General features: G+C 43.2%; 1 protein-coding gene across 7 annotated transcripts in view; it reads right to left on the bottom strand.

Annotated features, from left to right (window-relative positions):
* EIF4E3 (eukaryotic translation initiation factor 4E family member 3) overlaps positions 1–14,998 on the bottom strand; it is a 63,660-nt gene that overhangs the window by 15,020 nt on the left and 33,642 nt on the right. For all 7 annotated transcript variants that reach the window (XM_070576809.1, XM_070576811.1, XM_070576810.1 and 4 more), the window contains one exon: positions 8,776–8,848. Coding sequence is in view for 1 of the 7 variants with exons in the window: in XM_070576808.1 (XP_070432909.1) it covers positions 8,776–8,848 (73 nt within the window). In the remaining 6 variants the exon portion in view is untranslated. The remainder of the gene's footprint in view (positions 1–8,775; positions 8,849–14,998) is intronic.

The raw sequence follows: 14,998 nt of genomic DNA, 5'->3' as shown, positions 1-14,998 counted from the left end.
CACATAAAACTGGGAAAGGATCTTGCTAATGATTTTTCTGACAGGTAGATGGCATCTAAGAAAGCCTGCAGTGCAGGATATATGTACTGAACCATATTTCCTTATTACACAGACTCTGTCTCCTGTCTAAGCCTAGAAGGAGTCTGTTACCCTTCGGATTGGGGGACGGGGTATAGAGGAGGAGGAAAAGAGGAATCACCTTAGATGTTCTATCCTCCTTCCTTTCCCCTCCTAGATGGAACAGCGAACAGCTCAGGTGCTGAAGTAACAAGTTGCCCAAGATTCATGGTGCTACAGACTGCATGCTTGTGTCCTCCCCAAATTCATATATTGAAACCCTAACCCCCAACGGGATGGTATTGGGAGGAAGGGCCTTTGGGAGGTAGATAGGTCATAAAGATGGAGCCCCGTGATGGGATTAGTGTCCCTATGGGAAGAGGAAGAGAGCAGCCCTCTCTCTGTTCATCATGTGAGGATACAATGAGAAGGTGGCTGTGTGTCTGCAAGCCAGGAAGAGGGCCTTCACCAGAAGCCAAGCAGGTTGGCACCCTGATCTTTGACTTCCAGACTTTAGAACTGTAAGAAATCAACGTCTGTTGTTTAAGCCATTCAGTCTATGGTATTCTGTTACAGCAGCCAGAACCAACCAAGGCACAGGGTGGCTGATAGATAGAAACAGTTATGTAAAAACAATAGAGTAACAGTAACAGCAATAATAGTAATAGTCCAGGCTTTGGTCTATGAACTTTTACATGTTTATGTAAAGTGTCCTAATGACAACCTCATTAGGAGGTTCAATTATTATCCTCGTTTTATAAATAAGGAAACTGAGGCACAGAGACTAACCTGTCCAAGCATGACTATTTGGTATCACCTTTAGCATAAGGATGAAGATGGAGTTTACAAAAAAGAAAACCCTTCCCCATTTGTTTGGAATGGGCCATGGAATTGCTACACTATAATCTATATGCATAGAATTACTGCACAAATGAGAAATATCATGCCATGCGTAAGGTGAGTAAAGGGGGATTGTCTGGGTCTCCCAGTGGATCTGGGGAGACAGCACAAGCAATAGAACAATGAGAAAAATGAATCTGAGGGCATCATGAATGGAGTAGCATTGGTGGAATGAAATTTTACCTATCTTGAGTGACGACCCTTATGGGATGTTCGAGCCTGTCTTGTGTAAAAATTAAAGCTGAAGTAATTGCAAGGGCAGCAACAATAAATGGTAAGATAACATTGAAAGCAAAAAACTACATTGAAAGCAAAAAACTACATGTCAGTTGATTTATTAACTAGAAATACCTTGGATCCCTTCTTCTAAAATGGTGCTAATGTAGGGAGTAGCTGAAAAGAGATTTGAAGTAACAGTAAGTCTTCAAATAGTATCTGTCCTTATGGAGGACCCTATAAATGGTTTGCTCTTGGGTGCTAAGAATAAGATTACACTAATATTTCATTTTGTTTGTGCACATGACTATGTGGAGCTGGAATCTGAAGCCAGGCAGCTTGATTCCAAAACCTGTGTCTTAACCACTAAGCTATTTCCTTTGAAGATGGTACAATGTCTTAGGCACATCTTTCTCCAGTCTTGGAAGCCATGGACCAGGTCATGGAGTCACAGAATGAGGGAATGTTTGAAGATCTTTTCCCACCAGAAGACGCTCTTAACCACATCCAGTATGGTAGCTTGCCTTAGCTCTAGCATGGGACTCTAGCTATGATGTGGTAATGACCTGTGAGGAATATATAAACAAGATTATGCTAAACTAAAAATCCCTACCTTAGGTAAAACCAAGAGGACTTTGGTGCTGACAAACTTCAAGTCTCCTAAAAGGCATCCCAAACCAGAGCACCTGCCCTCACACCCCTGCCAAAGTTCTCAAATCCTGACTTTTTGCCTGGTGTTTGAAGCACCTTGAAAAAACAACAAAATGCTTCTCCTGTTCCAAAGGTAAGAACAACACTGCAAGGATCGTGCTAAGGTTTGTAGCTTTAGAAGCTTCTCTTAAAAACAAGAAGAGACAACTGATTTTGTTAGTCTTGGCAAATGTGACAGGAGGAGATTACAGCCCAAGAAGATACAGCGATAGACTTCACTCTGACAACGTCCTTACTGAAGCACCTATCTACCCATTTGTGCAAGAACACAAAGTGGGAACAAAACGTCTGGTGACACCATGGAAAAGAGTCCCATTAAAGAAGTAAGTGGCATTAAATCGGTCTGTTTCCTTCTTGCAAACCTCAACCAACATGTGGAATATTTGTTAGGTATGTATGACAGGGAAATATCTTAAGGAAGGAACCGAGCACTACACAGCTCCTTGGAACCCTGGACTTGGAAGTGAAAGGGCTGTTTCCCTGGAAGCCTGATAATTCTTGATCGTATTCTCTGTAACACATTTTAATTTTAGTTGAAACACCTAAATTTTACTATAGATAGAGCCTTGCAAGTAGATTTCAAAATCCATTAGATTTATAATTAATTGTATCTGGCCTGCGAACAGTAGATTGTAGTAAAAGCAAAACCAAGCACAATATTTATTAATAATGGTTCAGGGCTTTTTTCAAAAGCCTTAATGGTAACCCAAGGACAAGGAGAGGTGTAAGTGTTGGGCATCACTCATTCAGACAACATTTGTGGACAGCAATTAGGGGCAGAGCAATGTGACCAGTCCTCAGGGAACTGAGCGGAATGTATGAGGGGCACCCTTTGCCCATGGAGTCCTCTCCTTGTTGGGTAAGTTCTCGAGCATCATTCTGGCACCTCCCCTTGAAGAACTGAGGGAGGACTGATGGTTGTCCAATGGAGTCTACCTGGATTTAAGACCAAGCTTCTCAGGATAACCTTCACAGCCCACATAGCCCTTGAAATGCAAGTTTCCTTCTCTGTAGAATGGGTCTGATACAGATATTTCATTGGATAATCTAATGATTAAAGGCGAAGGGAAAGTGCATGGTAGGCCTAATGTAAGGAAGCGAGGTGTGTAATGGTGACCACGTGATAAATCCCAAATCTACCAGTTCTGATTGGAGCAATTATGCCTCATCGGACAGTCTTCTGCCCAGTAGATAATCATTCATTACCAGGAAAACTGGCAAATTTCCTCAAATTTCCTCAATTTTCTATTGGAATTTTCTGAAGAAAATAAAAGAGAACATACTTGAGAAGAAAAAAATGCCATGTGGTGACAGACAACAAACAAAAACACCCAGCAAATACAACTCCAAAAACCCAGGATGTCCAGCATTTCTTCTGAGGGGCATAGCAGGTGAAGCAGGAGAGTATTTTTGAAATATTAAACAAATATTTTTGTTCATTATGTATTTCTAATTGTCTGGGGCTTGCTTCCCACCAACTGGATCAATGGTATTTAGGAGGAGGGCAGACAGAGCCTGGAACAAAGAAGGCAACTGAAGAGCTTAATGGATGTTTTTAACTCACAGAAGACACAACAGGCTGAAAGCAAACTGCTTCTGATTTGCAAGAGCTGGGTACTTGAGACAGAGATGAGTATTGCTTTGAATTCCAAAAAGGCTTGACGTAAAGTGAGACCAAAGTTTGGAGGACCTATCATAAGAGTACCTAAGATGAAGGACAGGATGTTAGGGCCGTTTCCACCACACAGGAAGTCGATGGATAACAAAGTCTGGGCTGAGGAGCTAAACGGGGTTCAAACTTTGAAAGAACAGGAGAGAGCCCTCCACAAAAGTTTGGGGAAACGGAGCAGAGCAGTGTTTACCCTGCTTTCTGGGTAAAGCCCCCAGGTATCTGTTTCTTTATGGATGTTACTATTTTTAAGGGCACATGTCTTCACAGAACTGAAGTGAAAACCCAAAGAAGTGGTTGGACCGGGAAGCTTCTATGCCACTGTAACAAAGGGTGACAAACTGTGGAGAAGTGACCAAAGTACAAGGGGGTTTGGGTCTCCAGAAGTGGTAAATTGTGGGAAGGAGACCAGGAAATATATGGTAGATAACCATTGTTTAGTAAGGTTTGTTATGCAGGCTCAAGTGATGAGACAGGGGGATACCTTTACAAACGGAAATTTATGCCCTGATTCTAGGCAACTAGGAGCAGGGCAGAGCGCTCCTCCTGTGTCTGCTGTTTCTCAGTTGCCTTCAGCTCAAGATAATCCCTATGCTAAAGTGGCATATTTGGGGATGGCATAACCTGATCTTCTCCAGAAGAGACCCAGTTTTACATTTGAAGTGACTGAATTACTTTTACTTTGCAAGATTTAATCTCCCCTCTCAACACTCACCCCACCCACATAAGGGCCTCCACTGCCAGCAGACACAGAGGACCACAGGTAATTTGACTTCAGTTCTATTTCTGCATAACTGGGTTATGACTATACATGCTGATCCCATTATACATGTAATGAATAAATGAAATGATGGATAAAGAATCCTGTTATCCTAGGTATTGAGACTGCGCTAGACAGAACTATGAACCAGACCTTGTTTCAGGTCCTTCTCTCTGTCTTTTCAGTGTGGAGTCTCTCTCTCTCTCTTCCCTCAGACCCCTCCCTTCACCCAAGTGGTTCATTCTAGGTCATTCTATGGGTTGCCCATCTGTGTCCAGGGCAGTGAGTCCTCTGAATCAATCTTTCCATCATTCTCCATTATCAATACTGACCTAAAAAACCTCTCCTCCTGAAAAGGAGAGCCCTATTTCCCAAGGATTTGGAAAGCAATCTGTTGTCTAACTTAAGGACCTATGACAGCACCACGACTCCACACCCTCGTGATAAGGGATGATGTCTTGATATCATTGGCAGTACACAGGTACAGAAGGAACAGCCTCTTAATTTTAATAGACTGTATATATTTTTTATTAAGACCTTCTGTTTATGATAAACAATGCTGGATATCCATTTACAGAAGAAATATAAAGTTTCTGTTTTATGAAAATTTAAGTAAAAAGCCAATTTACGGGAAATACTGGGTATAGAACACAGTACAAGAGGAACATAGTATGGCAAAATCTTGATGATGATAACACAAATAATTGAGGGGGGATAGAATGCTGGACAGGAAGGAGTTTTCAGGGGGGGAATTTTTGGTCTTGCGGTAGCGAGGCTGAAAGACCCCGGGGACGAGGGAGCCCTCTCTTGCAAAAGATACGGAAAGTAGTTCTTCATTCTCCCACAGGTAAGATCAGGCTTGTTCAGAAGCTGTCTTCTATTCTCTCCTGCATCCATTTAGGACATGAAAACACAGGAGAAATGTGGAAAATTTGGAAATGTTTACAAAAGAGTAAAAGGAATCAATATGCGTCTGAAAAAAAATACACATCTAGACGAAAAATGGAATTTTCCAAGAAAGGCAGGGCAGGGAAGTAGGAAATAAATTTAACTCCAGGCAGAGAGAATTATTGTTGGCCTGAGGAGGGTGTCCTCAGCAGGGGTCACTGGGCCGTCTGGAGGCACGCACCTCCTCACTCTTCAGTCTGTCCTCATTCAGGGCAGAGTAAGAGAAAGAGAACTGAACTCGAAGTGGAGGGAGTTCTGGTCCCAGAGGCACGGATGACTGTTTGTTCTGGGCCACTAAGCTCTCAGCCTCAGTCTCTCCACCCAATAAATGGGGAAATAAGTCCTCCCCCATCCCCACCGACATCTCTGATTTCCTGAAGAGCCTCAAGTACAAAAAGACGTATTATGTCCTTATGCAAAGCAATCATTAATAATACGCCATTCCTACATTTCATCTGAACATATATGGGAGGAAAACACAGGCGTGGTTAGGGATGCGGTTTTCTAGTCCTGACAGAGTGAGAGTTCAAGAATCAACCTACAATCACAGAATAAAAAGACGGTGGGACAAAAGCATGTCCTCAGCTGCCTTTAAAATGGGCACCCAGGCTAGTTCTTAAATACTAAGGACTATTCACAGATATTAAGGACACTCACAGGCTCGAATCCCAAAAGTTATTGATAAGTTAAATATGTTTTCATCAGTAGAAGTGTTAGCAGTGGGATAATCTGGGGAATAACTGCTTGAAATACGCAATCCAGAAGTAGTGGGACACAGTTTTCTGATGTACAACGTGACTGAGGAAAGTAAAAAATCCTGTTCCATAGAAGTAGGCAAATGATGGCAGACGAGCTTATTATTAGTAGTGGGCACTTACTATGTGCTTCTTACTTCCTTGTGCCATTTCATCCTCACAACCTCATGATACAATCGGTATCATGATTATTCTCATCTTAAAGATGAGTAAGCAGATACAGAGAAGTTAAGCGACTTGTCCAAGCTGGTAAGTACCAGATACAGCACAAACCCAGGAAGTGTAACCATCCTACACCCTCGCCCACAGCCTCGCCAGTCAACTGACGAAGCCGAGGGGTAGAATCCAACAACACTTTAGTAAAAGCTGGCAACATCTGAGGGCTCACTAGTGCCAAGCACTGCTAAGAGCTACTATATGCAATCTCATTTAACCCTCGCTCAACCTTGGGGAGTAGGCACTGTTATGATCTCAGTGTTACAGGTGAGGAAACTGAGGGGGACAGAGCATCAGAGATAGGACAGGGCTTCCTGACCACTTAAAGCAGTGTCTCATTATCACCCCCTACCCCAAGAAGCCCTTTTCCTAATTACTCCCTTGTGAAATTTTAATACCACAGAGAGACTATATATCTGTATATGTACTGCACATATATCTGTGCTTTGTACATAAAAAGAATAAGATTTTTTTCACCCCACCGAGAATCAATTTTTGCCCACATTGAGAATGTGTGGGCTACAGCTGAATGGATCCTTATGCAAGGAGCCTGTTGTGACTCAGGAAAGGGGTTCATTTATTTTTCTCATTCATTCATTTATTCAATGCTTCAGTATTCACCGAGTGAAAGGAACCAGACACAATACAGTATAATACTCTGTGATTCCATTTATATAAGGTTCAATAACAGACAAAATGAATGTATGGTATAGCAACGTGAACAGTGACTGCTTCTGGAAGAGAAGGACCAACTAGAAAGAGCATGAAGGAATGTTCTGGAATAATGGAAATTTTTTTATCTTGATCTGGGTGGTTACATGTTTGCATGCCTTTGTCAAAATTTATCAAACCATACACTTAAGAAATCTGCATTTACTGAATATAAATTATAGCCCAATATAGTTTTTAAGGAAGTTTTAAAGAAAGTATTTCCTAGTATATGCCAGCCTGGGTCCTTTAAATCAGTCCCTTGTCTAACTTGATGCAGATGCCAAGGTGCAACCAAAAGCTCTGTTGTCATCATGCTGGGTCAGGGAAACAAACTGACCCCTTAATCTGACTTTACCAACGTGTGCCCTGCCATCCCAGGCAAAGCTCTGATGATCCAATATCATAATGGAGTAGAAAAAGGCTAATGAGTACCTCAAAAAATCAATGGGATCTAAGAACTTCCATATGAGGACAGGCTGTAAAGTCAAGTGCCCGGAGGTTTATACAATGGCTGCTGGGAAGAGGTGACAAAAATCTATAAAGTCCCACAGGCGAGAAGCAAGGGGAGGCCTTTCCTCGACTCTGAGAACATTTATCCCTCTGGACAGTGGCCCACGTGCTCCCTTGTGACACTGCTTGTTCTTGGCACCAAATGATTATTTACAGCAGCACTGTTATTTTGCTTTCCACATGCTTATGTCATTTTCCCAACTAGATCAGAAATGGCCCATGGTCAGGACTGTGTCCTCCACCCAGCTTACTGCCCTCAGTGGCTATGCATGGCACCTTACAATCAGATTCCTGGGGCCGCATAACTATGAATACCCAATTTTCTGAACCAGATCCTAGAAGCACTGTCTGAAAAAAGGATCTTTGTGCTACTTCTGCATGTGATAGGCTGCCTAAGAGACACAATCTAGATGCCAACCCACTGGAATTTCTAAGACATTAGAAGATTTAGGGGCACAACAGGAAAACTATTTAAATCTAAATCTGGCCCTTCTAGAAAATTCAGGACATATGGTCAGTGCAAGCATGAAGCAATCTTAAAAGGCTTATTCTGTCTATAACAGTGTATTAAACTAGAAAAGGGGGAGAATCTTGACAGAATTTGCTTTTGGAAAAAACAGAAATGTGATCAACTGAATACTGGGGTTTTTAGAACTGTTCATCCTAAGAGTTGGAGAGAGAGAAATAAGAGAACTAAGACCTCACATTTGGTGAGAAGCTACTCTGCATCAAGTATTCTGCTGGAGACAGTATAAACATTATCTTCTTCAATCCTCACAGTGACCCACGAGGTGCTATCATTATACCAATTTTACAGAATAAAGGGGATGATACTTGGCCCAATATAGGATGATGGAATCTGAATGTGAAGTAGGAAACTGGTCTGAGACCTTCCATTTTCAAGCTCAACACTATCCCGCACTTCCTTTGTGACCTGTAACCTTCAACAACCCCGCAGATAGGTGCCAGGGCCTCTCCCAGATGAGAACAGAGCTCAGGGAGGGAGCTGGTGTTTGAATGGGAACACAGACGGACATCTTCAAAACCACACCAGAGTCTGCTTCTCATGAGGGTCTGTGAAAGGTTTAGGGAGTAGATGGTTTTAGCAGGTCACCAAGAGAAGAGCACGCCACCTAGGCACATGGTCAGCCAGCCCATGGGGTAGTTCCCGTCAAGGGCAGCTGCAGCAAAGTGGATGCGAAAGCCGAGGCCAGGGCAGAACCCTGGACAGGGCTGTGGCACAGAGGGAGCTTTCAGTTTGGGTGGTTAAGTGACTGACACACGTCCCACGTGACTCAGGTGCGTCCCTCTCTCGCTCTTACCTGTACTGTGTGCACTGTGTAGATTTTCTTCAGATTTGACGCGCACTCAGCTGCTGTGGCACCAGGGAGGGATCTGAGCAAACAAGCAAAAGGGCAAGAAACAACGAAACAGGCCGTCAGTGTTCATGAACCAGTTCACAGTGCAAGTCTGCAGGTCTACCACAGAACTGGGCATTTCTGGGATGCTATTTAGAGTTTAAAATGTGAAATTCCAACTTTGTGAAGTTACATCTTTGCTTCACCTAAAAATAGGCATATTTATTCTGTGGAAAATTAATTTAAAAACACAAATGTAAGTGAAAAAAGTATTGGAAACCTTAAAATCACATTTTAAAAAACACTAAAATAACCTTGCAATAACCAAGCCTTTTGCCTAGGGCTTTGGATAAGAAACTGTGCCTATCGTACTGACGACAGTGAAAATGCAGAGTCCTGACCTGGCTATATGTTGGAAAAACTTGTTAATTTCCCCGTGGCAAATATTCATGAACTCCTGAGAAACAGTGACCTCTGCCAACTTTAAGAAAACATGATTACTAAAAGTCAATTTTAATTTCACCTGAATTTGCATGGGTTTCCAAAACACTTGCCTTTAGGAAATACTTTCAGTTATTTTTTCCGGCTGATTTAATTAGCTCTGCTGAACTTTGTGGTCAGAATACATTAATCTTTAGTTTGCCTATGTGCCACTAGATGGCAACACACTACAGGTTTGTTCCCCCAGAAAACCATGCGATACTGCGAGCTTCACACCATCTCCTGGGATTGGGGGTAACAGGACACGCTCTCCTCGATCCTGAGTTCAGACTCTCAATTGCTGCCACCTTTTCCTTTTCCCTATACTGAGTTAGCAGTTCTTGCTCAAGAATGTTGGGGTCCAGTTACATCAGGCCTAAGATGAAAATTCACCGCTCACATAGTGCTCGAAAGTCCTGTGTCTGGTTGCTGGGTGAGAAATGAGGCTTGCTGAGAGGAAAAAGTATCAGCTCCCAGGTGACCCACTAGGATCTGGAATCTATAAAAGGGATGCTCTTTAGCAGCCACTGACCCTCAGAGACACAGTCCCCAGGGAACCTCAAGGTGTTGAATTTTCTGGACAGTAATTAAACCATTACACACTAGAGATGTGCACAAAACTCACCTAGCTCAGAGGGAGGGAAGATGGCAAAGCAAAGGACCATGCCCAGATGTGGGGTGGGCGGGAGGCACAAGTGGCAGGGCTCTCAGACTCCATTCTTGGAACCCTGGACCAATGAATGCTCCCTGGTGTCTAATTGGAATATCAAAAATGCATTTCTGAATACAGTTCCCTTGCTTGGAGGTCACTAAGGAAGACAAGTATGGACTAGCATGGGCACAAACGGGGGACCCTTGTTGAGTAGGCGAAGTCCGATAAATAAATCTACCCGAAAGCACTGGGTTTACAACTCTTTTCTAGTTGTTTATAAATATGCCGGACATTGTTTTTTTAAAAAGTCAATCCACAAGAACCACCATGATTGCATTTTGTTGCCAGACATGAAGCCTAAAACAACAGATGAAGAGTGTGGTCAAGAGGGAGGTACTCGACATCTTGCTATGACAGTGCTGGGGCCCGCGACACATCCATCAGTCTGTCTGGACTGCCTGGGCTTGGGGATATGAAAGCATTGACTTAGATAAATATCAATTAGCTATTTAATGGAGGTTTTATGCTGTTTTTAGTTTGAATTATAAAAGGATTGGGGAAAAAAACTAAAAGGAAAAAACCTCGAACTTTTTCTGAATAGATTTTCACATGAACGATCTATTGCTTTTATAAGAAAATCTTCTGGCATTTATTCCAATCTGATTTTTCTTCCTTTGAAAAGTTTAGCTGAATTCTCCACCAAATATGCCCAGCAAATAATCCCTGGATCACCCAAAGCACACGGGAGGGTATACACAGGCCTCCTTCGATACGGGGTGGGGTGGGGGTTGTTAGGGTCCAAAGGGAGGCAATGTACTTGGCATTTTTTTCATTTTTAAAACTGTGTATTTCATATGTTTACTATGTTTTAAAGTTACACTTCAATTCGTGATTTAGAAGGAGTATAGAATGAGTTTAGAATGAGTATAATTTGAATGTTCACCTCATACAGCATTACATCAATTTAAGCAAATACGATGTCAGGATAATATCATTTAACCTAGAAAAAAAAAACCATTGATAAACATCTGCTTAATATGCCTCTTTTTTAAATGCCTCTGTCTCCATGTTCTGGTCTTTTACTCATATTCTAGTGCAGGAGACAATTATACAAAGTCATTTAGGGTCCGCTTGATCTCACTGTCCATGTGTTTTTGAAGAAATCTACTATCCAGAGTCCAAGAAAGGGATCTAGAACAAAATGACGACTAGGCAGTGCTTATCAGTGTAAGACAAGGATGGCAACAGCTAATCTGTGTAGACTGAAACCTTGCTAGTGTGATAAGCATTTTACTTTCATTACAGCATTGAATCCTTGCAAACCTTCTTCTGCAGCTGTCAATACTATTTGTCACCATTCTCCAGGTGAGCAAGCCAGGGCTTAGGAAGGCTTGTAACTTGCCCAAGGCCACAAAAATGTGATGTGAATACAGGTGACCTGTCTGAGATTTCCTGCTCTTTACCGCTGACTGAACTGTCCAGCCAAGCCATATACACACTTACATATTTTTTTTTGGTGAGGAAAATTGGCCCTGAGCTAACACTTGTTGCCAATCCTTCTCTTTTTTTGCTTGAGGAAGATTTTCATTGAGCTAACATCTGTGTCAGTCTTCCTCTATTTTGTATATGGGATACTGCCACAGCATGGCTTGATGAGTGGTGTGTAGGTCCGCGCCCAGGATCTGAACCTGCAAACCCTGGGCCGCTGAAGCAGATTGTGCAAACCTAACCACTATGCCACTGGGCTGACCCCCACAGTGACATTCTTTAATGGAGTTTTTGCAATTAATCCTCTGTGTGTTCTCATCAAGGCTATCATTTTTGCTGAATTCCATTTTAAATACAAGATAGTAGTCCATATAACTTTCTTAGAATAGTCTTTCCAATAGACCAGGATAGAGAAGATCCTCACTAAAACCAACAGGACCACACTCAATGACAGCTCTATTCTGATTAACATCTGATGATATGTATTGGCGTTTGAAAGAAAACGTGTCAGGTTCCATGGAAACTCAGTTTCCTAATTTCTTTTCTTTTTTTTTTTTTAGGAAGATGAGCCCTGAGCTAACATCTGCTGCCAATCCTCCTCTTTTTGCTGAGGAAGACTGGCCCTGCGCTAACATCTGTGTCCATCTTCCTCTACTTTATATGTGGGACGCCTGCCACAGCATGGCTTACCAAGCGGTGCCATGTCCGCACCTGGGATCCGAACCAACGAACCCTGGGCTGCCGAAGTGGAATGTGCGCACTTAATTGCTGCGCCACCGGGCCGGCTCCTAAGTTTCCTAATTTCTTAGAGGAGGCTGGATTCTGTGATCTTAAAGGTTCCTTCCAGCTGTTGAACAATTTTATGAATATCCAGGTTTCAAAGTAAAAAACAATGTTGTCAGAACTTCTGAGGGTAGTAAATGGTTGGCTCGGCCTGTGCAAGGAACAGCATTCTTCTGCAAGCCAAATCTGATTCCAACAGTCACCGAAAAACAGCAACGTGCTTCAACCTCGTGCCTGAACCTCAGACATCTTTAACAAGCAAAACTGGGCCGTATCCACAGAACCCATTTTAAAAGGGCAAAAAGCTGAGACTTTTAAATGACCTGCCTTGGAAACAGGTCAGTCTGTACTGGATTTGCTGATTCAAAGTTGAAGCCGAAGCTGTATCGTCTACTATTACTGTTTCTTAAAGTAGCAGTGCAGGCTGCTCGTGGCAAAGCTGCAGCCTTGGCAGCAGACAGTCGACAGCCCGTCTTCCCTGTCACTCTAAGAGACAGTTGTAGCGACTAGAAGGTAAATGTTTGTAGCGGGTTTCAAGGAAAGGAACATTTTTACTCCTATCATATATACAGTATATGCTCATATCTTTAAAAATCTTTTTAGTTCATTCATGTTACAAACCTAAACCTCCCAACTGAAGCTTAACCAAACCTTCTCTCTGCAGACAAGGGTGCTCACCTGGGGGTGCTGTTGCCCCCCAGGGGACAATTGGGAATATCTGGAGACATTTTTGCTTGTCACAACTGAGGGGGATGCTACTGGCATCTAGTAGCTAGAAGCTGGGCTGTTGTGGCACCTCCTACAGTGCCCAGGACAGTCCCTTAACAAAGGATTATCTAGTGCAAAATGTCAGTGGAGTCAACGCTGAGAAACCCTGCCACAGACAAGTAACAAATAGTCTCAGAGGATGTATAATTTATTTAATCAACAAAGATTCATTGGACACCTTTATTAGCTGATGGGGATACAGCGATGATCATTCTAGACAAAGCCCTGGTCCTCATGGAATTTATGTTCTAGAACTGGCACCCCTGCTCTCTGAATTCCCCAGAAGGCAAAGAAACAACACTTAGATCCTCTTTTATTTGCCTGGGAAGGAGGAAGTGGGAGAGAAAGCTGAGAGAGGAATACACACATTGATGATGACCATTCCTAGAAGGAGAGAGAATCAGAGCTGTGGAAAATCACAGAATCAGGGAATCAGGACCTATTTTCATTCTCTGAATTTGATGCCAGTCTCCCACAGTATGCAGCCGGAGCTGAGAACACAGCAATGGAACAATAAATGCCCCCTGGATGGATCAGATTGAGGGGTTTGAATTGTTCCACCAGGAGTTTCCCCTCTGATTTAAGGATATTAACGTAATGATGGCTTCTTTTTATCAAGCACGTATTATACGAGAAGGTTTTGCATGTATTATCTCTAATCCTTAGAGCAATCCTGTCAAATTGGTATCATTATCCCCACTTTACAAATTAGGAAACTGAGGCTTAGTGAGCCTGTTTTGAAGTAACAGATCTGGGTTCTTTTCTGGGTCTGTCTGGCTGTGATGCCCATGGTCTTCCTCTTGGACGAGGACGCCTCTCAGTGAGAACCAGGCAGTCACTGTCAGCATGGCATACAGCACATCCTAGGATGATTCCTCTCTCACTCCTTCTGAGGCCATCTACTCCCTCTTTGGCCCACCCACTGCTCCTGCCTGCCATCCTCTCCTCCATCACCATCCATGTAGCCACTGTTGGGAGGGGGCAGAAGCAGAGATGCTGGACAGAGTTGGTTGCCACCAGAGTCCCTGGCAATAATGAGACCCCAAAATGTGAGACAAGGAACCCAATTCAGGAAGAACATATCTACAGGTCATTTTCTGGGGCTGGACATGGGAAAAAGATATTTACCAAACAAAAACCACAGATGAGCTGAAGCAGGAAAGCAGAAGGATTAAGAGAATAGTCTTTGGAACGAACAGATCTGAATTCAAATTCCAGCTCTGCCACCTACCAGCTGTGTGACAAGCCTGACCGTTTCTGACCCTCACGTCCCCTCTCTGAGAACACGGGTTCTACCCCCATTGCTCTGCTACTTTGACTACATGAGCTACTGCTATAAAAAGCATTTCCACAGTGCCTGGCATTTAATAAGCAATCGTTGCTGATGTCATCATCGTCGTCATCATCATCATCATGGGCAGAAGAACAGGAACAGAAGAGAAAGCAATTCGAACTAAGAGACATCAAGCACATTTTCTAATCTGTGGGGCAGAGAGTAAGAATGCTAAGAAGTCTGTGAGAGTTACACGCAGAGCTGAGAAACCCCTACATCCAGCCTCTGAAAGAAAGCCCATCAGGTGCTGGCCTCTCTGGGCCTAAGGCCACAGCTACAGTGAGGGTTGCTTCCACTCGGACCCGGCGAATCCAGAAGCTGCTATGGATAAGGCAGAAGTGGGAAGGGATCTTCCGAGGTCAAGTAGATGATTAGTGCAAAGATGCCAGGGGAGCTCTTAATGCTACTTAAGACCCAAACTCCCAAGTCCAGTTTTATATTGCTCCCGTATGTCTTCAATTTAACACAGTGACAGGAAAGGCATCTTAAGATTCTCTATCCAGAACTGGTTAAAATTCCTTTTAATCTGGGGCTGGCCCCGTGGCTGAGTGGTTAAGTTCGCGCGCTCTGCTGCAGGCGGCCCAGTGTTTCGTTGGTTCGAATCCTGGGCGCGGAGATGGCACTGCTCATCAAACCACGCTGAGGCAGCGTCCCACATGCCACAACTAGAAGGACCCACAACG

Source organism: Equus przewalskii, chromosome 15, assembly GCF_037783145.1.
Source record: "Equus przewalskii isolate Varuska chromosome 15, EquPr2, whole genome shotgun sequence".
Lineage (NCBI taxonomy): Eukaryota > Metazoa > Chordata > Mammalia > Perissodactyla > Equidae > Equus > Equus przewalskii.
This window is presented reverse-complemented; position numbering and strand designations above follow the sequence as displayed.